This window comes from Ranitomeya variabilis, chromosome 7, assembly GCF_051348905.1.
Source record: "Ranitomeya variabilis isolate aRanVar5 chromosome 7, aRanVar5.hap1, whole genome shotgun sequence".
NCBI classification, from domain to species: domain Eukaryota; kingdom Metazoa; phylum Chordata; class Amphibia; order Anura; family Dendrobatidae; genus Ranitomeya; species Ranitomeya variabilis.
The window spans coordinates 56,339,698-56,364,365 of NC_135238.1; the positions used below are offsets into that span (position 1 = coordinate 56,339,698).

Genomic DNA, 24,668 nt, shown 5'->3' on the forward strand with positions numbered 1-24,668 from the left:
CCGTATGAAAGGCTGGATTTTTTTTTTTGTGCGGATTTCTACTGGTGGTTAGAAGGTAGTGCTGGTTTTATGTCTAATTTTCGCACAGTTCTAACTTTGGGCCAGAGGTGCTTGGTTCTTATGATGTTGTCTGAGATGCTGTACCGGACGTGTAATGTGCAATTATTGCTGGTGGATTTGCCATTAATGACCGTGGTGCATCACAGGCATGCTTGCAGTGAAAGGGAATGGCCTTGGTTTTGCAAATACATAGTTAATTTTTTTTATCGTATGCATAATAAAGTATTTTTTATTTTTTTTGTGCTTTAATTTTACATAGAAGTACCAAGCCCAACTGAAGACAAACATATGGAAAATGGAGTGTTAGTCGGTGAAAGGAATGAGAAAAGTTTACATCGGTACGTTTTGGAATTTCTAGAAGTAGCCTCAAGTTTTAGATTTGTTAGGCCGATTTCCTTGTTAGGCCGATGACGCTGAATATGGACCATGATGTCCAGTTCGGTGTCCACTACGCTACTCTAAATCCCTGTGTTTCCCCCAGTAAAATAATAACACTTACCTGCTGTTCCCGCAGTGTCTGCATGCGATCTCCCGGGGATCACATAACATTGTCACGCAATCCCTGCAATGGTGTCACTCTCCTCTCCTATGGACATAATTGACATCCTGAGGAAGGGAGGAGCTGCAGATCTCGCTTTCTCCGGATGTCTTGATTTGCCTGAAGGAGGCGAGAGTGGAGCCAGCACTGATTGACTGCAGGGATTATGTCACGCTATCCCAGGGAGAGCCAGTGCCGACACCGCTGGAATGGCGCTCACATCGGAGGCGAGAATAGGTGTTGTTGTTCTACTGGGGGGGGGGAAACATTTGAGTTCAGAAGGGGGTGTCCGAGTAGTTGACAACCCCTTTAGGTTCTGTTCACACATTGCATCTGTTATTGTTAGCCCTCCTACTAATCCTCCACCCCAATTAAAAAAGAAAAAAATTAAACTTGTACCTTATGTTATGAACCCACATACCATCCAAGACGTATGCATGGGCCAGCAGTTATCGCTCATCTGTGCTGTTCATTAGATAAGGATATCTGCACAACCCCTGCTGATCATGCACGCTTGTTGCCAGGTACAGCATGCAGGGTTGTGCAATCCCTGGCGGTGCAGAAGAGCAGCACCAGACAACCCCTTTAATGATGGATGCTCTTTTTTCTATTAGACAGTTGAGCGCATCCTCTGATACGAAGTCCGGTCACCAGAACAGCACGGCCGATCTCCAGAAATCGGGCAAAGATGACTGGAAGCTGACAGAAGCAGACAAGGCAAAAACGGGCAGAGTAAGTGAGTGCGGTGTCCTCTCCGTCCACTTGTTACCGTTATTGGTGCAGTATGTTTTATCTGACAAGTTTCCACCATGTTTCTTATTTTCTGCCGCAGGTTAAACTGGCTGTGTTTTGGGAATACATGAAAGCCATTGGTCTCTTTCTCTCCTTCCTGAGTGTCGTCCTGTTCCTGTGTAATCATGTGTCTTCCTTGGCCTCCAACTACTGGCTCAGTTTGTGGACTGATGATACCGTGGTCAATGGCACGCAGCAGCACACCAAAATGCGACTGAGCGTCTATGGAGCCCTGGGGATGTCGCAAGGTTCGGAGGAGTAGGGAAGGGAATGTATTCCGCCGATAGCTGGGCTTGGTTTTACACCTCACTTTAAAGCTTTATTCCCATTTGGATTGGAGCCAAGTTGCAGAATATGCCAAAAATCTGGTAGATGTGGGACTTGGGAGGTGGCCACCAGGAGCCGAGACATGGCTGTTGTGCACTTTCATAGGAATACCGAAGTAATTGCCAGCGGATCTGCCATTCGTGACCATGATGGGACTCAGTAACCGGCCTTCTCATTTTATTTCACAAAACATATTAAGTGTCTTATTTTCATTAGAGAAATCCGCATCTTTCTCACCCTGAACTGATCATTGATTCTTAAAATCGGCCCCAACTGCCGTTTCCTATTGAAGTAATGAGAAAATATTTTCACTGAATATAGATTTTACCCGTGAATTGAGAATTTTTGAATTGAGCGCTGCCGCAATCAAATGCAGGTGTCTGCTCTATATGAGAGCTGTCGCCCTGCAGCAACGCCCATGATCGGTGCTAGTGCCAATCGCTGGCTTTTAACCACTCTGATGTCGCTGTCAATAGTGACAGCAACATCGAGAGGCATCGTACAGGGTGCGAGCTCCCTCTCTGCTTCCATTGCACAACGTGATTGCGATCGCTTTGTTCCGATGGTCTCCATGAAGATCCCTGTCCAAAAGATGGCCTCGGGGTCACCAAGCGCCGATGTCCTGTTAGCTCCTGCTCAGAGCAGGAGCAGACACTCCTTCTCCCAGTGTGAGAGACTGATCTAATGCTCTACAATTTAGAAGCGTTACAGAGTATTAGATAAGGGCAGGGAAAGTTGATGTACGGTACTATCCTGGGACAGAGTTAAAAAGGCAACATTTTTAAAAAATATTACTAAAAAAATCCCCAAATAAAGAATAGAAAAATATTAATCCAATAAATACAATTACTTATGTAAAAACAAAAAAAATACACATGTGGTATTAGTGTCCGGAACAACATGACCTATAAAACTGTCCTACTAGTTAACCCCTTCTGTGAACACCAAGAAAGAGGCAAAAAAACAATGCTTTATCATACCAGTGAACAAAAAGTAGAATAAAATGTGATCAAAAAGATGAATATAAATAAAAATTGTACTGCTGAAAACAAGTTATAGGTCTCTGAATAAAGTGATGCAAAAATAATTATTTTTTTTTCTATAAAATAGTTTTTGTGTAAAAGCACCAAAACATAAAAATATATAAATGGGGTATCGCTGTTATCGGACTGACCTTAAGAATAAAGCTGCCTTATCAATTTTACCACATGCGGAATGACATTAAAAAAAACACAATTACTGAATTGCTGTTTTTTAATTCTGCCTCCTAAAAATCAGAGTAGAAAGCGATTAAAAAAATGGCATGTGCCCGAAAATGGTACCAATGAAAACGTCAACTCGTCCCACTAAAAACAAGCGTTCACATTACTTTGTGGGCCAAAGTATGGAAAAATTATAGCTCTCAAAATATGGTGATGCAAAAACTAGTTTTCGCAATAAAAAAAAACAACTTTTTTTTAGTGTGACAGCAGCCAAACATAAAAACCCGATTAAAAATCTGACATTGCTGTAATCACACCGACCCAAAGAATAAAGTAGTTGAGCGTCTACACCAGGGTTTTTCTGTAAATCTCTGAAATGCGTGATTCAGACGGAACCCCCAATGGAAGATTTCCTATAATGAGGCAGATGGAGGCACTGTGGAAAGCCAGAGGACTTGTGATCTGGCGGTGTTGGTCTGTTTAGGCGAAAATAAAAATGTCGTCAGCTACAGTCTTGTGCACCTCTGAAAAGAAGGATACCGCTGAACAGAGACCAGATGGAGTCCAGAGTAACTGCTGCCTCATTATAGTGAATGGATGCCATCGGGGTTTCATCTGTCACGACACTCATAGATTTAGATGGAAAACTCGATGTAAGTGCTCAGCGTAAAGCGCAGGATAAATGTGATCCCAAATGCTATGTAACATGTTCCCAATAAAAGCTTCAAATCAATCCACAAAATCCAGGTTTCAAATAGCGCTTTGTCCCTCCCGAGTCTCGCCATATGGCTAAGCAGTGCTGTGCAGCCACATTTGGGGTATTTCCATGGTCAGCATAAATTATGGGACAAATGTTGGTGCCATTTATAACTATTTCCCCTTGTTAAAATAGAAAATCTGGGGCTAAAACATAATTTTGGTGTTTAAAAATGTTTTGTTCACTGCCCAGTGGTATAAAATTCTATGACCAACCTGTGGTGCCAATATGATCACTGCACCCCTAGATGAATTCATTAAGTGGTGTAGTTTGTCAAATGGGTCACTCATAGGATGTTCTGCTGTTCTTGCACCTCAGGGGCTCTCCCAGTGGATAATGACATTTGCAAACCTTAACCGTAAAATCTACATTATTATTATTTATTTATAAAGCACCATTGATTCCATGGTGCTGTACATGAGAAGGGCTTACATACAAGTTACAGATATCACTTACAGAAAACAAACTTACAATGACAGACAGATACAGAGGGGCGAGGACCCTGCCCTTGCGGGCTTACATTCTGCAGGATTAAGGGGAAGGAGACAGTAGGTTGGGGGTTTCAGGAGCTCCGGTGTTGGTGAGGCGGTAGCTTCGGTGGTGATGAGGAGGCAGCGGGGTCAGTGCAGGCTGTAGGCTTTCCTGAAGAGATGAGTTTTCAGGTTCCGTCTGAAGGATCCGAATGTGGTGGATAACCGGACATGTTGGGGCAGAGAATTCCAGAGGATGGGGGATATTCGGGAGAAATCTTGGAGGCGATTGGATGAGGAGCGAATAAGTGTGGAGGAGAGAAGGAGGTCTTAGGAGGATCGGAGATTACGTGAGGGAAGATATATGGAGATTAGTTCAGAGATATATGGAGGAGACAGGTTATGGATGGCTTTGTAGGTCAGTATTAGTAATTTGAACTGGATACGCTGAGGGAATGGGATCCAGTGAAGAGATTTGCAGAGGGGGGAAGCGGAGGAGTAGCAAGGAGAGATGGATTAGTCGGGCAGCAGAGTTAAGGCCCCGTCTCACACAGCGACGCTGCAGCGATACAGACAACGATGCTGATCGCTGCAGCGTCGCTGTGTGGTCGCTGGGGAGCTGTCACACAGACAGCTCTCTCCAGCGACCAACGATCAGGGGAACGACTTCGGCATCGTTGAAACTGTCTTCAACGATGCCGAAGTCCCCCTGCAGCACCCGGGTAACCAGGGTAAACATCGGGTTACTAAGCGCAGGGCCGCGCTTAGTAACCCGATGTTTACCCTGGTTACCAGCGTTAATGTAAAAAAAAAAAAACAGTACATACTCACCATCTGTTGCCCGTCAGGTCCCTTGCCGTCTGCTTCCTGCTCTGACTGAGCCGCCGTACAGTGAGAGCAGAGCGCAGCGGTGACGTCACTGCTGTGCTCTCACTTTACGGCGGCAGTCAGAGCAGGAAGCGGACGCCAAGGGACCTGACGGGCAACAGATGGTGAGTATGTACTGTTTGGTTTTTTTTACATTTACGCTGGTAACCAGGGTAAACATCGGGTTACTAAGCGCGGCCCTGCGCTTAGTAACCCGATGTTTACCCTGGTTACCAGTGAAGACATCGCTGGATCGGTGTCACACACACCGATTCAGCGATGTCAGCGGGACCTCAACGACCAAAAAAAGGTCCAGGCCATTCTGACACGACCAGCGATCTCGCAGCAGGGGCCTGATCGCTGGTACGTGTCACAAATAGCGAGATCGCTACTGAGGTCGCTGTTGCGTCACAAAACTTGTGACTCAGCAGCGATCTCGCTAGCGATCTCGCTATGTGAGACTGGGCCTTAAAGGATGGACTGGAGAGGTGCAAGGGTGTTAGCAGGGAGACCGCAGAAAAGGATGTTGCAGTAGTCAAGGCGGGAGATGATGAGGGCATGCACAAGCATTTTAGTAGATTGAAGGTTGAGGAAAGGACGGATTCTTGAGATATTTTTGAGCTGGAGGCGACAGGAGGTGGAAAGAGCTTGGATGTGCGGTTTGAAGGACAGGGCAGAGTCGAAGATTACTCCGAGGCAGCATACTTCCGGTACGGGGGAAAGCATGATGTCATTGATTGCGATAGATAGGTCGGGTAAGGAAGATATGTGGGATGGAGGAAAGATGATGAGTTCAGATTTGTTCACATTGAGTTTGAGGAAGCGAGAGGAGAAGGAGGATATGGCTGATAAGCACTCTGGGATTCTGGACAGCAGAGCAGTGACATCTGGGCCAGAAAGGTAGATCTGAGTGTCATCAGCATAGAGGTGGTACTGGAATCCATGGGACTTTATGAGTTGTCCCAAGCCAAGAGTATAGATTGAGAAGAGTAGGGGTCCTAGAACAGAGCCTTGGGGGACTCCAACAGAGAGAGGGTGGGATGAGGAGGTAGTGTGGGAGTGGGAGATGCTGAAAGTGCGGTTGGAAAGGTACGAGGCGATCCAGGATAGGGCGAGGTCTTTGATGCCAAGGGAGGGTCTAGAAGGAGGAGTACAGAGTATTGTCCAGTAGCTTTGGCGGTAAGTAGGTCGTTAGTGATTTTTGTCAGGGCAGTCTCAGTTGAGTGGTGGGGGCGGAAACCAGATTGTAGATTGTCGAACAACAAGTTAGATGAGAGGTGGGAGGAAAGTTCAGCGTGGACGTTCTGCTCCAGGAGTTTGGAAGCGAATGGGAGCAGCGATATTGGACGATAGCTGGACATGGCATTTGGATTGAGGGTTGGCTTTTTAAGGATAGGTGTGATTGTGGCATGTTTGAACGCAGAAGGGAAGGTGCCAGAAGTTAGTGATAGGTTGAAGAGGTGGGTTAGGGATGGGATAAGTGTGGTGGTGAGGTTGGGGAGGAGGTGGGATGGGATGGGGTCGAGCGGCACAGGTGGTGAGGTGCGATTTGGAGAGGAGACAGTTAAGCCCCCCTTCAGTGATGTTGGATAGGGATGTTATGGGGTTTGGGCATTGGTCTGGTATACAAAGGGGTTATGGTGGTTGCACAATGAAGACTTGTCTTGTTTGGTCGATCTTATTTTTAAAGTGTGTGGCAAAGTCCTCAGCAGAGATGAGGGAGGTTGGAGGGGGCAGTGGGGGGCGGAGGAGGGAGTTAAAGGTTTTGAATAACTGTTTGGGGTTGTAGGATAGGGAAGATACGAGGGTTGTGAAGTAGGCCTGTTTAGCAGAGGTGAGAGCAGATTTAAAAGTGAGTGTTGCCTGTTTGAATGCAGTGAAATCGTCTTGCGAGTGTGTTTTCTTCCAACGCCGCTCCGCAACCCTGGACACTTGCCGGAGCTTTTTAGTGGTGTTATTGTGCCAAGGTTGTCTATTGATACGTCGCACTCTGCCATGGACGAGAGGGGCAACCGTGTCAATAGCTGATGTGAGAGTGGCATTGTAGAAAGTGTCTGTGTCGTGGAGTGAGGATATGGATGCCAGTGGTAGGATGGAGTCAGAGTGTGTGGGTGTCTAGGTGTGCAAGGTTTCTGCGGGGGTGCGCATGTTGCTGGACATGGATGACCGGTGAGGAGAACAGGGGTGAGAAGGTGAGCAGATGGTGGTCGGATAGAGGGAGAGGGGAGGCGGTGAAGTTAGATAGAGAGCAGAGACGTGTGAATACCAGGTCTAGTGTATGCCCGTCCGTGTGGGTGGCTGCGGAGGACCATTGAGTAAGTCCAAAGGATGAGGTAAGGGACAGAAGTTTGGAGGCTGTTGACTGAAGGTTATCAATGGGAATGTTGAAGGCACCCATGATGATGGTGGGAATGTCAGGAAAGAGAAAGTGAAGAAGCCAGGTGGAGAATTGGTCAATAAAGGCAGTGGCAGGGCCCGGAGGTCGGTATATGACTGCCACTTGGAGGTTGGAGGGGGAGTAGATGCGGACAGAATGGACTTCAAAAGAGGGGAGGATAAGGGAGGGAGGAGGCGGGATTGGGTTAAAGGTGCAGTTTGAGGAAAGGAGAAGACCCACTCCTCCACCATGTTTGTTGCCGGGTCGAGGAGTGTGGGTGAGGTGGAGGCCACCATAACATAGTGCAGCAGGGGAGGCTGTGTCAGAGGGCGTCAGCCATGTTTCTGTGAGGCCAAGGAAGGCAAGATTGCGGGAGAGAAAAAGGTCGTGAAGTAATAAGAAGTGCTTACTCAGCAGACATACCCAGAAGAAACAGAACATAGAGTGGGGTCCTGACTCCTGCCATTGAATTAACTGCAGCGTCTTAATGCTTAGCTTCGTAATGCTTTGCTGCAGAAATGCGCGTGCCTGACCCCACACGCGTGTCCCCCTTAAGAAGCTACTAAATTTATAGGGCAGAGTAAAGGATCAGGTGAGAGGGATTGTGGGTCCTTATTTGGGATAAACTAGCAATTGGCCAACACCCCAGGGGAGGTTACATGATCAAAGGCAATGAGCCTGGCTGCAAACATATGCTCTAACACCTTGACCACGATTATATCTCCTGTGACCCCAGCATGGATGGACAGCAGTAAGTAATACAATGCAACAAATGAAGTTAACAAACATTCAGCAGGACCATTAAAGGGGAGGTTGCAGGATCATAGGTGGCACCTCAGGGGCTCTCCCAGTGGATAATGACATTCGCAAACCTTAACCGTAAAATCTACATTATAATATGGCGCTTCTTACCTTTCACGCACTGTGCCTGAAAAGTAGTTTTCAACCACATTTGGGGTATCTGTGTACTCAGGAGAAAACGCACAAATTTTCTGGCCCATTTTCTCAAGTTTGCCTTGTGAAAATTAAAACATTTCAGGCTAAAACAACATTTTAGTGGGAAAGATGATTATTTTTTATTTATTTATTTTTTCACAGATCAAAGTTGTAAAATTCTGTGAAGCACCTGGGAGTTTAAGGTGTTCACCACACATCTAGATAAATTCCTTGAGGGGTCTAGTTTCCAAAATGGGGTCACTTGTGGGGAGTTTCCACTGTTTAGACACATCAGGGGCTCTCCAAATGCGACATGACATCCGCTATTGATTCCAGTCAACTGGCACTCCTTCCTTTCCGAACTCTGCCATGCGCCTACACGGTAGTTTTTCCCCACGTATGGGATATCTGTGTACTCAGGAGAAATTGCACAACAGATTTTAAGTCCATTTTGTATTGTTACCCTTGTGAAAGTAAAACACCTTTTTGGGTCTAAAGTAAAATTTTTGTGAAAAAAAAAGTTAATGTTCATTTTATCCTACGACAATGCTTCAGTTCCTGTGAATCACTTGAAGGGTTAATAAACTTCTTTAATGTGGTTTTGAGCAGTTTGAGGGGGGCGTTTTTTAAATTGGTGTCAGCTTTGGGCATTTGCTGACCCCTCAAAGTCACTTCAAATGTAATGTGGTCCCTTAAAAAAAAAAAAAGTTGAAAGAATGGGAAATTTTTAACCCTTAACTTCCTAACAATTTTTTTTTTTTAAATGGTGCTGATGAAAACTAGATATGTGGGAAATGTATTTAACAACTATTCTGTGGCATCATTTTTATGCCCTTAAATCAGAGTTAAGTTTGAAAATTGCTAAATTTTCAAACTTTTCTGCAAATTTCAGATTTTTTTTTCCACAAATAGATGCACGTCACATAAAGGAATTGTAAAATTTGGCCCCGTCATGAAGGTGAAAACAGGCTCGTGGGTAAAGGGGTTAAAGTTATTTTTGAAAATGGAAGGGGTTTTTTTGGCAAAAATTTCTGCACCTGAAACTAGGTTTTGCTCATGATCATGTGATTATTTATGCGGGAAGTACAATAATGACTTTGTTTTTACTATTGGGGAGATGTGAACAAGGTGTTTTATTGCAGGCATCGCTGTCTTTGGATACTCTACGACGGTCTCACTAGGGGGCGTCCTTGCCTCCCGCTATCTCCACATGGACCTGCTCCACAATGTCCTCCGCTTTCCTATGGGATTCTTTGAACGAACACCAAGCGGGAATCTTGTAAATCGTTTCTCCAAGGAGATGGACACGATTGACTCCATGATTCCACAGATCATCAAGATGTTCATGGGATCATTATTCAATGTGATCGGAGCGTGCATCATCATTCTCCTGGCAACCCCAATAGTCGCAGTGATGATTCCACCGTTGGGTCTGCTCTACTTCTTTGTACAGGTGAGTACTAGTCAGCGATGATGATTGTTTTTGGTAGAACCATTTGTTCTAATGCTCCTTTTTTTTTTTTTTTTTTCCCCTCTTTCCTTTCCATTTTTAGAGGTTTTATGTAGCAACGTCCCGTCAGCTGAAGAGATTAGAGTCAGTCAGCCGATCTCCAGTTTATTCCCACTTCAATGAGACCCTATTAGGTGCCAGTGTGATCCGGGCATTTGGGGAGCAGAAACAGTTCATCCAGATTAGCGACTTCAGAGTGGATGAGAATCAGAGGGCATATTACCCCAGCATTGTCTCCAACCGGTATGTCCAAACCACTGTTCTCTAGGCTATGTGCGCACAGTATGATGAGCGAGCTTCCTAGGATAAGGTGTTATCTGAGCATGCTCGGCTGCTAACAGACTGTCTTCAGCATGCTTGAATACTATGTTCGAGTCGCCGCGGCTGTATGTCTCAGAGCTCTTCAACAGCCACAACACATGCAGGGATTGCCTAACAGCCATGAGACATTCATCCGCGGGGACTCGGACATATTTTTTGAGCATGCCGAAGTCACTCTGATAGCACCCGAGCATGCTCAGATAACATCTTATCCGAACACGTTCGCTCATCACTAGCACACAGTATTTTTGTAGAGTTTTCAGCGCCGATTCTGAGCAGAGCCTCCAGGTTTTTGAAGAGGATATTCTGCTTAGTTTCTGCTCCAAAAACTCAGCAAAAAGATTTGCGTGCACTAATTCCTACTTTTTATTGTATTTATTTTTAATGTTGGACATTTATGGCACATTTGGAACTCTCGTATGAGAATAGGGGTCTACTGTCCTGTCTGATAAGGTGGCCGCTGTTTCGAGAAGAATGAATGAAGAGGTGGTGGCTCTCTACGTTGACGGGGTTGTCAACTTTTGGGAACAATGTATTTGGGGGTTGAAAATTATTTTTGCAATTGGGTTTTATGAAATCTTGTGTAATACACAGTGCTCCGCAATATGCTGGATGTATGTAACAATGTCGGTGGTGTTCTAGCCAGTGACGCTTGCTCAGATATTAGTTTCAGAAAAGAAAACTTCCACCCTGCGCACCTGTGACGTCACTAGCTGCGGGCTCTGGTCAAGGCAAAAAGGGAGCGTTAATGTTCCTATCCGACGCGTATCGTCCATCATCAGGGATCACTGATGGGTGAGGCTCATCAGACTATTATTGATCATGGGAGGTTTTTAGCGCATGGCAACATATTGGTTGTAGTGAGCACCGTTTTTACACACCTGGGCGAGAAGTGCGTCAGCCTACGCGGCTTTAAATCCCCGTTTATAAGTGGCAGCTCTAGTGCATTTATTTTACTTTTTTATTAAATCTTTGAACCATTTGTGCCGGGAAACAAAAACGTTCATCCTGTCTGTGGTCATAAATCAACTGCGAGGAGCTCAGAAAGACCTGACCTAGTAGACTGCGCCTAGGTGTCCGCCTCCAGTAGGCATACACGCCCGAAAATAATGCACGTCGGAGCGCACGATGGCTCTGCCAGAACCATTGTAGTCTATGGCCTTATAGGGGTGGGGGGGGTTCAGACTCAAGCACCGACGGAGCCACTGAAGTGGTGCCTAAACGCAATGTGAAAGCACCCCAAGAGTTACAAACTCTCCCATCAGACTCCGAGAACTGAGTCACTGATGGATTCTCAGTTGGCTCATTCCGCAGCCAGGAGTAGACCGTGCAAACCATAGGCTATAGAAGGCAAACTGTGCAAAAAAAAAAAAAAAAACATTTTGTCAAAAGAAATTGCAAAAAAATGAATTTTAAAAAGAAAACTGTTTCCAAAGGTGGACCACCCATCTAAGTTCAGTGGAGGTGACAGACTCCTGCTGTTTTCCTTCTTAGATTAATAGACTAGAGTCCTGAATGTGGAACCTCCTGCAGAATTATTTTATACAATGTGTTCAATTATGATTTTCTAATTTTATTTAAAAAGGAATCTGTCACCAGGTTTGGCTACCTTATCCGAGAGCTGCGTAATGTAAGAAAGGAGACCCTGATTCCAGTGATGTGTCACAGAGTTTGTAGATGTAGCAGAGCTCAGAAAGCTGACCCTGGCCCATACCACAGCTTTCTGTGTACACTGTACAGTGACAGTGAGCTACTAATCAGTACAGGGGGCGGAGTTGGACCAGGATTCACGAGGGCACCAGTCTGGCAGTGATAATCTCCTTGCTGATAAAACACCCATTGTATTGAAACAGCACACAGTCTAATAAGTGACACATCCCTGAGATCAAGGTCTCATCCCTTACCTCATGCTGTCCTCAGATTACATAGCTAAAACTTGCTGACAGATTCCCTTTAAATAGCCGTATATTCAGCTCTGTACCGTTTTCTCTGTTCTCAGGTGGTTGGCGATAAGACTGGAATTTGTAGGAAACTGTATAGTCCTCTTTGCCTCCCTGTTTGCTGTCATATCGAGGTTTACGCTCAGCCCTGGATTAGTCGGACTCTCCGTTTCTTATGCTTTACAGGTAAAACCATTACAATAACCTCTGCCATATAGTTCGGTTTTATTGGAGAAGTCCATTCTATATACCGTATTTTCCGGCGTATAAGACGACTTTTTAACCCCCGAAAATCTTCTTAAAAGTCGGGGGTCGTCTTATACGCCGGGAATCGACTTGTACGCCGGTGTATATGGTGGGTGGGGAGGGGGAGTGATCCTGATGACGAGGGGGCGTCTCACAGGAAAGTGAGTAATCCCCATTACCTTATCCTAGCGGTGCAGCGTGGGGGTGTCAGTGCTGGGAGCGGCGGCGGCTGCTGTGTTCTGGTGCGGCGGCTCCTCTTCTGTGTGGGGCCTCTGTGCTGTGAGGTGGCGGCGGCAGCGGCGTATCTTTATCCAGTTGGGGCTCCTCCGGCATCTCCTTAGCCCTGGAGGCCCCGCCGCAACTCCATCGGTGCAATGTGGTGGCCTCCGGGAAAATGGCCGCTGCTCAGATTCAGATCTCGTGTCCCGAGATTTCGGGACGAGATCTGAATCTGAGCAGCGGCCATTTTCCCGGAGGCCACCGCATCGCACCTATTGAGCTGCCTCCGGGAAAATGGCCGCTGCATTGCACTCATGGAGTTGCGGCGGGGCCTCCAGGGCTAAGGAGATGCCGGAGGAGCCCCAACTGGATAAAGATATGCCACCGCCACCTCACAGCACAGAGGCCCCACACAGAAGAGGAGCCGCCGCACCAGAGCACAGCAGCCGCCGCACCAGAGCACAGCAGCCGCCGCCGCCACTCCCAGCACTGAGACCCCCACGCTGCACCGCTACGATAAGGTAATGGGGGATACTCACTTTCCTGTGAGACGCCCCCTCGTCATCAGGATCACTCCCCCCCCCCCCCCCCCCCAAAAGGCACATATTCACCGGCCCTATAAGACGACATAGGGTGTATAAGAAGACCCCCGACTTTTAAGAAGATTTTATATTTTAACTGGTAAAGTTGGGGGGTCGTCTTATACGCCCAGTCGTCTTATACGCCGGAAAATACGGTAATTATCCTATCTATCGCTAACATGGTGAGGTTAGGTCCTGCCAGTCCAGTGAGTTCGTATGTGCTCGATGTACCTGCTTGGTGTCATGGTGAATCTCTACTGCTATTTAGACTGATCTGTGCCACTTTTATTACAATCCTCCGTTTGCTTCTGGTTACATTCTGTATATAGGACAGGGCGTTTTTGGCTTTGACAATGTAGCACTTGGGATGATTGATGGTGCTGTGTGCTCAGGATGTAATCCTCTGGGGTCTGAACAGGCCGGACAATGTAAATCAGCAGCAATCCATGTAAGATGCCACAACAGCTCAACGATCAATCAATGGAAAAAGATGGTGAATAATATAATAACGTATGAGAATAGGGTGTATAGGAATAGAGGAATCGCCTCTGACGCACTCCTCTCCCAATGCTTTAACTTCCTCAATTTCACGTTATAGACCTTGATGGGTTTTGGGTTTCCAAACTCATGAGATAAGATTCCCGATACAAATGAACCAATGCTATTTCTATCCTCTAAATCATTATGATTTTAATTTTGATAAGTTATTTATGGTCCTTACAAACAGACAAGTGCAGTGTTCTAAAGGTTCAAAATGGTGCCTTGTGAAAGTATTCAGCCCCCTGGAACTTTTCCACCTTTTCCCACATATCATGCTTCAAACATAAAGATACCAATGTAAATTTTTGGTTTAGAATCAGCAAGTGGAACACAATTGTGAAGTTGAACGAAATTTATTGGTTATTTTACATTTTTGTGGAAAATCAAAAACTGAAAAATGGGACATGCAATATTATTCGGCCCCTTTATCTTAATACTTTTTTTGCGCCACCTTTTGCTGCGATTACAGCTGCAAGTACCTTGGGGTATGTCTCTATCAGTTTTGTACATCGAGAGACTGAAATTCTTGCCCATTCTTCCTTGGCCAACAGCTCGAGCTCAGTGAGGTTTGATGGAGATCGTTTGTGAACAGCAGTTTTCAGCTCTTTCCACAGATTCTCGATTGGATTGAGGTCTGGATTTTGACTTGGCCATTCTAACACCTGGATACGTTTATTTGTGAACCATTCCATTGTAGATTTTGCTTTATGTTTGGGATCATTGTCTTATTGGAAGACAAATCTCTGTCCCAGTCTCAGGTCTCCAGACTCCAACAGGTTTTCTTCAAGAATGGTCCTGTATTTGGCTCCATCCATCTGCCCATCAATTTTAACCATCTTCCCTGTCCCTGCTGAAGAAAAGCAGGCCCAAACCATGATGCTGCCACCACCATGTTTGACAGTGGGGATGGTGTGTTCAGGTTGATGAGCTGTGTTGCCGTTACGCCAAACCTATCGTTTGGCATTGTTGCCAAAAAGTTCGATTTTGGTTTCATCCGACCAGAGCACCTTCTTCCTCCTGACGAAACCACCGGCAGAGTGGTGAAACGCGCGTCGAGGTTTTCAACGCGACGGGACCATACCTAGACCATTATGACTGCAGGTAATTTGTACCGATCAGATTAGTTATATATTTTTCTATTATCAGTGCTGCTACTTTAGGCCTCAGGGATATGTGCAATAGTGGATGTGTGTCCCACTATCTTATTATAGATCTATCCCGTTACCTGTGAACTTTTTGGCCCATCTACATATATGGATTCACCTAGGCCTCTTGTTTTAAGCACAATACTGTGTGCCATTTGATTTTTGGTCTATATATTGGGGTCCCATCGCTTCTGTTTCTTTATCTCTGCATCTACCGAGCCATGGGTGGCTTTACCACCTGATTTGTATCTCTGCTCATGACCTGTATATGATACGTGTTATGTGCTAGTACTATATTGAAAATTAATAAAAATTGTTATATTGGGAGTTGCTCCTTCTGGTATTTCTCTATTGGTATACATGCGTGTGTGAAGGTATTATCCCTCTTGATTCTTTCTCTTCATTTACATACATGAGGTGTTCTCTCTTGGTATATACCTTCTTCCACACGTTTGATGTGTCTCCCAGGTGGCTTGTTGCAAACTTTAAACTACACTTTTAATGGATATCTTTGAGAAATGTCTTTCTTCTTGCCACTCTTCCATAAAGGCCAGATTTGTGCAGTGTATGACTGATTGTTGTCCGATGGACAGACTGTCCCACCTCAGCTGTAGATCTCTGCAGTTCATCCAGAGTGATCATGGGCCTCTTGGCTGCATCTCTGATCAGTCTTCTCTTTGTTTGAGATGAAAGTTTAGAGGGACGGCCGGGTCTTGGTAGATTTGCAGTAATATGATACTCCTTCCATTTCAATATGATCGCTTGCACAGTGCTCCTTGGGATGTTTAAAGTTTTGGAAATCATTTTGTATCCAAATCCGGCTTTAAACTTCTCCACAACAGTATCACGGACCTGCCTGTTGTGTTCCTTGGTCTTCATGATGCTCTCTGTGCCTCATACAGAACCCTGAGACTATCACAGAGCAGGTGCATTTATACGGAGACCTGATTACACACAGGTGGATTATATTAATCATCATTAGGCATTTAGGACAACATTGGATCATTCAGAGATCCACAATGAACTTCTGGAGTGAGTTTGCTGCACTGAAAGTAAAGGGGCTGAATAATATTGCACGCCCCACTTTTCAGTTTTTGAATTTCCACCAAAATTTTAAATAACCATTAAATTTCATTCTACATCACAATTGTGTTCCACTTGTAGTTGATTCTTCACCAAAAATGTACATTTGGTATCTTTGTTTGAAGCATGATATGTGGGAAAAGGTTGAAAAGTCAAAGGGGGCTGAATACTTTCACAAGGCACTGTATATAGTTACACATTTAATATATTCTAACAGGTTAGTGATATGTTATTTAAAATATGATGTAATACAATTGTGTGAAAATGTTTGCCCCCCCCCCCTTCCTGATTTCTTGTTCTTTTGCATTTGTCAAGCTTAAATGTTTCAGATCAACAAACTAATGGAAATATTAGACAAAGATAACACACGTAAACACAAAATGCAGTTTCTCCTTCGTCTCATTGGGGGACACAGACCGTGGGTGTATGCTGCTGCCACTAGGAGGCTGACACGAAGTGATACAAAGAAAGTTCTCTCCTCCCCGCAGTATACACCCTCCTGCTGGCTCTCAGCTAACCAGTTCTTGCTTAGTGTCCGTAGTAGGCACACGGACGGGTCTGCTATTCAGACTCAAAACTCTTTATTTACATTTACATTTTTGATTTTACTTTCTACAACGAAGGGGCGACGGATCCTTTCAAGGTTCCGATCTCCCCGAACCATCAACAGGCGAGCACGGAGAGTGTCGCCTCTCCGTACCCTCTCCTGCGATATGCCACGCATGAGCTGATTCTTAGGGGCGACGGGCCCCTTCAAGGTCACCGATCTCCCCGCACCCTGAACGGACGAGCACATGGAGTGTCACCTCCACGTACCCTCTTCCGCAGCCAGGCCTATTGCCGGACATTTAGCCCTGTCCCATCCTAGGTGATTAACCCTTTGGATGTTGAGGCCCACTTCGTGGCGTCCAAGCAGCCCCCACTGCACCACCACTGTTAAAGCGGATGTTACAAGGAGGCGGACAGTCCCTCTCCACCTCCCTATTAAAGAGATGGTGGATTGAGGGTGATCCCTTTATCCCTACACCGTCCAAGACCAGCAGCGGCAGCAAGGAGACTTCAGCACCTGCCGCATACAGCTGGGCTACCTGCCACCCGGAAGCTTCTCTGGGTAAGTGCCGGGGCTGGAGGGCTCTGGACAGGCTGTCTGGGGCAACGCTGGCAAGAGGGCTTATTGTGGCAGCGAGGGCGCAGAAAAATTTAGCCCCTGGCTTCGGCCGATGTGTAGGCCGCTTCCCGAAGCCGCGCCCACACTATGGCGCCCTAAGGCTGCTCCGCCCACTTTTCTGGCCCTTCTCGCCTGGGACGGGAGTACTCACTTCTCTCGGCCCCCCCCCCCCCACTTCTCTTCCTGGTAATGCTCCCGCCGGCTGCAAAGGCGCAATGACACCTTGTCACGGTCCAAGCTCCCAAAGGGTCTAATAAGACTGTCTTATTTAATTTGCAAAGCCCGCGACCTCAAATGCATTCAGGAGCTCTCCGCTGCCCCAATCCCAGTGTACCTAGTTCCCCTGAGTGGGCTGCGTCACTGAAGCAATCCGTGGCTTCTGTGGCCAAAGAGATTGAATCTCTCCGTGATTCCTCTGTGGATCGGAGCGTGAGCAGGTCTGATATAAATGGTTCCTCTCCTACACAGGAGTCATCGGCTAGCAGGGGCCGTAAGTATTCTTAGAAACGTACAGGCTTCTAGAAATTGGATCCGTGGTACGATTACCCAAGCAATTTCGGGCCTTGGCGTCCGTGAGCTCTGTTTCTCGTTCTCCCTCACCAGAGATTTGCAGAACATGACTCTGAGTTTAAATTGGATGTTTTCCTGGATCTGCACTCGCCAGAGTTCCAGAAAATGGGGGACTCGCTTATTGAGGCTGTCGATCAGACTCTAAAGGTATGTGTCCACGTTCAGGATTGCATCAGGATTTGGTCAGGATTTTTCATCAGTATTTGTAAGCCAAAACCAGGAGTGGGTGATAAATGCAAAAGTGGTGCATATGTTTCTGTTATACTTTTCCTCTAATTGTTCCACTCCTGGTTTTGGCTTACAAATACTGATGAAAAATCCTGACCAAATCCTGATGCAATCCTGAACGTGGACACATACCCATAAGGTTGACAGGATTCCGGATCGGTCCCAGAACACACAGTGCCCTGCAAGAGGACTAATCACTAGTGATGAGCGAGTGTACTCGTTGCTCGGGTTTTCCCGAGCACGCTCGGGTGTCCTCCGAGTATTTATGACTGCTCGGAGAGTGTTTTCCTTGCAGCAGCTGAATGATTTACAGCTACTAGCCTGCTTGATTACATGTGGGGGTTGCCTAGCAACCAGGCAACCCCCACATGTACTCAGCCCTGGATAGCAGCTGTAAATCATTCAACTGCCGCATGAAAACTAAATCTCCGAGGAGTCATAAATACTCGGAGGTCACCTGAGCGTTCTCGGGAAAGCCCGAGCAATGAGTACACTCGCCCATCACATCTAATCACCCTCATACAGCGTTTACCATTCACCCAGAGGTCCGGGTTATACTTAATCGGCGCTGAGAGCAACCTAAGTGCCTCAAGGTCAGCAGCCTCTTGAGGCGAGGTACCCCCCCTGTTTCAGCACATCTGCAGAAAGATTGAGCTGAATCTCCTGCTGTGATCCCGCCAGTATTTGGTCCGGTATTCAGAATCCTTTTATCCGGGCCGGATGGATCATCACCCACGGACCGTCAGAGAATCTGACTCTCTCCGTCTTTGAGGCCTTTGGTTCAGTACTATCCATTGTTTCCCGCGGCTGGGGTAGCTAAAGCCATGGACGCCTCTTCGGATGCGGCTAGCTACGCTGCACTAATAGCAGCAAATGCCATCACGTTCAGAAGGACATTGTCTCGGTGAATAGAAAACGGACTCTTGTGTGCCGAAAGTCTCTGAGATCTCTTCCTTACCAGAGTGGCCGTTTATTTAGAGTGAAGCTGGTTCAGCTTGTCTCTGATGCTTCGGGAGGAAAGTGCAAATTTCCTCCGCAGCAAGGCTTAGACTATCCTTTTTCGGACACGTCTTTTTGGTGTCAAGAACAAATCCTTTTTCGGACACCATAGATTCACGAAGGGCTCAAGGGGTTCTACTTGAACCTGTTTGAAGTTCGGTCATTACTTTGGCTGCATGGGGTCCTGGGATCAAAATTCCACCATAGTCTATCGGACCTGCAGCACCATTGGGCAACAGTCCTGGGTAAGTGCTCTGACCCTGAGGCCCCATTGGTTTTCCCAGCAAAGGATACATGGGATTAATGGGACATGGGGTATTCTGTGGTACAGCCTCATTTTGCTGGGGCTGGGATCTAGGCTGCACCATAACCCTCCCCCCCCCCCTTCCCGAGCGGGTTTCGTCGCTGTCGTAGCCATGGCATCACTGGTCACAGCGCTACAGTTCCTTCACGATCCTTCCTCTATCAGTCAGGGTCTTCGCTAGCCTGACTCTGATGATTCCTCCGTCTCTAACGCAACACGTTGGTTCAGCTTTTAGCACTGCAGCCTTGCAGCGCTGGAATCTTGGAATCATATCCCACCAAGGATCATGCAAACTCGTCAATAAGAGGGGCGTTTCTAGCATCCATCGACACTGGATGTTTTCATCCATATTCGGATTTTCACCTCCCTAGACATTCGCCTTTCCCGAACAGCATTTTCAGTTCACATAGTGCCCTCGAAGGTCATGACGCCCGTCATGTCCATCTTGCACTCTTGGGGCGTGATCGTTCTGCCCTACTTGGACGACCACCTCATCAGGGGTCTGCCCTTCCAGGACTGCGCAAAGTGCCTTCGCATCACTGGCAATACTCTTCCTCACCTGAGCTCGCTGACAAACATATACACTTCTTCTCTTGTTCCAGCCCAGTGGATATCCTCTTTAGGAATGACCCTGGATTCTTCCGAGGGTTAGTGATTCTGCCTCAAGACAAGGTCTGAGCCCTTCAACAAGGAGCCCGCGCACTTAGCCACTCATTCCGTCATTCTATCTGGTTTGCCATGAGGGCACTGGGGAAAAATGGTGGCAGCAATAGAAGTCTTTTTTCGTTCAGCTGAATCTCTACCCCCTGCAGCATGAACCCTTTCTCCCTCGATCGCCGGTGCCGCTTGCCCCGGCGGGTCAGACAACATCTCAGGTGGTGGACATAGAAAAGATTTCTCCTGGAAGAGAAAAGACATCACACGGTTTAATGGCTAGTGTTGACTACCGATGCCAGTCTCCTTGGCTGGGGAGTAGTCTTCGTCACCTCATGGATCAGGGCCGCTGGTTAACTCGGGAGTCAAGCCTTCCGATTAATGTCTGGGAAATCCATGCAATCAGGATAACCCTGCAGCTGTTCCATTATCTCCCGGCTGGTCACCACATTTGAAATTCAATCTGACAAAGCCACGGCTGTCGCATGTATCAATCATTAATGTGGGTACCTGCAGTAGGGTGCCCATGCTCGAGGTAGCCCATATTCTTCGGCGGGCAGAGAGGAACCATTTGGTATTTTCAGCAGTCCATATCCAGGCGTAAAAAAAAAACTGGGCTTCAGTTTTTCCTAGCCGTCAGTCTCGCCTTGGGACAGTGGGAGGTCTTTAGACAGATATGTATTCGTTTAAGGACTCCGGACGTGGATCTGATGGCTTCAAGATTGAACGCGAAGGTATTCCACTTCAGAGCTCGGCCTCAGGACCCGTAGACCATCCAGGTGCATTCACTGGTCTCTCCGTAGCTTCAGTTTCGTCTTCAGTACGTGTTTATTCCCTGCTTTCTTTACTTCCGAGGATCATCAGGAAGATCTAAGCGGAGGGGACTCCAGTGATTCTTGTCGCCCACGCTGGGCGTGATATGTAGATTTATTGCAGATAGTCGCCGATGTCCCATGGCGACTGTCGGATCATCCAGATCAGCTCTGCCAATGTTTTGTCATGAGAACTCAGGGGCCCTGAAGCCTACGAGCGATCTCAAGCTGGGTTCTCTCATCAGGGGTTTCCCACCATGATTAGCGTTGGGAAGCCTACATCAGCTATCATCTATCGGCACACCTAATAACTTTTTTTCGCACGGTGCAGTCTCCCCCTCTCTCCCCCTCTCTCCCCCTCTCTCCCCCTCTCTCCCCCTCTCTCCCCCTCTCTCCCCCTCTCTCCCCCTCTCTCCCCCTCTCTCCCCCTCTCTCCCCCTCTCTCCCCCTCTCTCCCCCTCTCTCCCCCTCTCTCCCCCTCTCTTTCCCCCTCTCTCCCCCTCCCTTTCCCCCTCTCTCCCCCTCCCTTTCCCCCTCTCTCCCCCTCCCTTTCCCCCCCTCTGCCCTGTGATGCATGCTACTCTTCATTGTGCCCCAGGGATACTAGAACACCCAAAAAGGGAGGGAAATGGTGATGTCAGCGGTTACTGCCCCAATATTGCTGCTAACAGTAAAGCTGGTAAGTCTTACTATAGCCGATTGAGGTCTAAAACAGAAAATGCTCCCCCTAGTGGTAATTACATATTTGTACAACAAGATATAATAATTTTCATATAGTAATGTTTGCAAACATTGCATTAATGCATTTTAATTACCATTTTAAGCTTAATTTCACAAAAAAAAACTGCAAGAAAACTTGTAGGCACCTTCCCTTTAATAATAAAGACCTTGATTTAAAAATAGGGATTTTTGTGTACTCACCGTAAAATCCTTTTCTCCGAGCCAATCCTTGGGGGACACAGACCATGGGTGTTATGCTGCTGCCGCTAGGAGGCTGACACTAAGTTGAAACAAAGAGTTAGCTCCTCCTCTGCAGTATACACCCTCATGCTGGCTCCCAGAGAACCAGTTCAGTGCAAAAGCAGTAGGAGATCATTAACATGGAGTACAACACATTAAATTAAAGAAAAAGAAGCGCAAGGAAAAAGATTAACAGGGTGGGAGCTGTGTCCCCCAATGATTGGCTCGGAGAAAAGGATTTTACAGCGAGTACACAAAAATTCCTATTTCTCCATCGCCTCATTGGGGGCCACATCCTTCAAATGGTCCACAGGGAGAATACCCTGTGGACTGAAGAGACAGAAGTTGAGCTTTTCGGAAGGTGTATGTCCCTTTTACATCTGGAGTAGAAGAAAACCAGAATTTCAAAAAAGAAACATCATACCAATAGTAAAATATGGTGGTGATGTGTGATTGTCTGAGGCTGTTTTGCTGCGTTAGGACCTGGAAGACTTGCTGTGGTAAATGGAACCATGAATTTTGCTGTCTACCAAAAAATCCTGAAGGAGAATGTCCGGCTATCTGTTCGTGACCTCAGGCTGAAGTGCACTTGGGTTATGCAGCAGGGCAATGATCTAAAACAGAGGTCCCCAACCTTTTTTGCACCAGGGACCGGCTTTAAGCAAGAACAGTTTTCCATGGCCCAGTGGGGGTGGGGCAGAGGCGGGGCTTTGGTCATATGGGGGTGGGGTTATGGAGGGATGGAGCTTAGTGCATACTTATCATATAATTATGACATTTATAATGAGAATGTGATTCAAACTGATTCAATGTGATTCAAACCTATAAAGCTGTGCCTTATATATAGTGCTCTGCACCGTTGCCCCATAGATGCTCCACATAAAGCTGTGCCTTATATATAATGCTCTGCACCGTTGCCCCATAGATGCTCCACATAAAGCTGTGCCTTATATATAATGCTCTGCACCATTGCCCCATAGATGCTCCACATAAAGCTGTGCCTTATATATAATGCTCTGCACCGTTGCCCCATAGATGCTCCACATAAAGCTGTGCCTTATATATAATGCTCTGCACCGTTGCCCCATAGATGCTCCACATAAAGCTGTGCCTTATATATAATGCTCTGCACCGTTGCCCCATAGATGCTCCACATAAAGCTGTGCCTTATATATAATGCTCTGCACCGTTGCCCCATAGATGCTCCACATAAAGCTGTGCCTTATATATAATGCTCTGCACCGTTGCCCCATAGATGCTCCACATAAAGCTGTGCCTTATATATAATGCTCTGCACCGTTGCCCCATAGATGCTCTACATAAAGCTGTGCCTTATATATAGTGCTCTGCACCGTTGCCCCATAGATGCTCCACATAAAGCTGTGCCTTATATATAGTGCTCTGCACCGTTGCCCCATAGATGCTCCACATAAATCTGTGCCATTGCTGCTGCAATAAAAAAAAACACCACATATTCCCCTGTCTTGCTTGCAGCTCCTCAGCGACCCGTCCCGGCGTCTCTCCGCACTGACTGATCAGGCAGAGGGCGGTGCGCACACTATATGCGTCATCGCGCCCTCTGACCTGCACAGTCAGTGCGGAGAGACGCCGGGAAGATGGCGCGACGCCAAGCGTGTGGAACGAGGACAGGTGAATATGTAAAACTTACCTGCTCCCGGCGTCCCACTCCTTCCCCCGGACAGCTGGTCTTCGGTGCCGCAGCCTCTTCCTCTGTCAGCGGTCACCGGCACCGCTGATTAGAGAAATGAAGCTAGCTGTCAGCGGCGCCGCGGACCGGCTGAAAAACCCCAACGGCCCGGTCCTGGTCCGCGGACCGGCGGTTGGGGACCTCTGATCTAAAACACGCCTTCAAGTCCACCTCTGAATGGCTGAAGAAAAATAAAATTAAGACTTTGGAGTGGCCTAGTCAATGTCCTGACCTCAATCCTATTGAGATTCTATGGCATGACTTTAAAAAGGCGGTACATGCTCAGAAACCCTCCAATGTGGCTGAACAACAATTCTGCAAGGATGGGTGGGCCCAAATTCCTCTAGAGCGTTGTAAAAGACTCATTGCCAGTTATCGCAAACGCTTGATTGCAGTTGTTTCTGTTAAGGGTGGCCCAACCAGTTATTAGGTTTAGGGTGCAATTCACTTTTCACACAGAGCCCTATAGGTTTGGATTTCTTTTTCCCTTAACAATAAAGACCTTCATTTATAAACTGCATTTTGTGATTACTTGTATGATCTTTGTCGACTATTTGAATTTGTTTGGTGATCTGAAATATTTACATGTGACAAACATGCAAAAGAATAAGAAATCGGGAAGGGGGCAAACACTTTTTCGCACAACTGTATGTGTAATGGTATTCTGAACGGACATCTAGTAATATTGGTAACCTAATCTGATGCATATCCTGTTTTAATGTTTATGTTCATTCTGAAGTATTTTTCATTAAAAAGTTTAAAAAAAAATGTAACACCTACAGCTGAATTTGCTGTCCAAGAGAAAGTAATATGCACTGATGAGAGAAGAAAATTGCATTTAAAGGGAATCTGTTACCAGGTTTTTGCTACCCCAGCATGATATAGGGCCAGAGGACTCTGATTCCATCCATATATTGCTTGCTTAGCAGCTTGTTGTATTTTTGATTAAAAATCGGTTATCCCTGCTGCAGAACTAGCAGTCTCTGAATGCTGAGCTCTGTATAAACCCGTCTAAACCACTGATTGGCTTGTTACTGTATGCACTGTCCATGGGCAGAAAGCTGCCAATCAGTGGTGTGGGCGGCATTCATGTATGCTAGATTCTGCCGATATGCCCCTGCTGTCTGCCGATATGCCCCTGCTGTCTACCGATATGCCCCGCTGTCTGCCGATATGCCTCACACAGCCAACGCACCAGGGAACATGTTTGGCCAGCCACCACTAACGAGGTTACTATGCTGGGTTTGTGCTGATGATCTGATTTACGGAGCCGGCTTTATTCCAAAAGTAGAGCCGAACCCTTTCAAGAATGTATGCACTGACCCACTCCTTATCACCCTCGTCCCTCCATAAC

General features: G+C 46.7%; 1 protein-coding gene across 2 annotated transcripts in view; it reads left to right on the top strand.

Moving 5' to 3' along the window:
* ABCC1 (ATP binding cassette subfamily C member 1 (ABCC1 blood group)) overlaps positions 1-24,668 on the top strand; it is a 131,458-nt gene that overhangs the window by 69,258 nt on the left and 37,532 nt on the right. For both annotated transcript variants that reach the window (XM_077275136.1, XM_077275137.1), the window contains 6 exons: positions 320-398; positions 1,213-1,330; positions 1,431-1,638; positions 9,469-9,779; positions 9,880-10,079; positions 12,157-12,283. In XM_077275136.1, the coding sequence (XP_077131251.1) occupies positions 320-398; positions 1,213-1,330; positions 1,431-1,638; positions 9,469-9,779; positions 9,880-10,079; positions 12,157-12,283 (1,043 nt within the window). The remainder of the gene's footprint in view (positions 1-319; positions 399-1,212; positions 1,331-1,430; positions 1,639-9,468; positions 9,780-9,879; positions 10,080-12,156; positions 12,284-24,668) is intronic.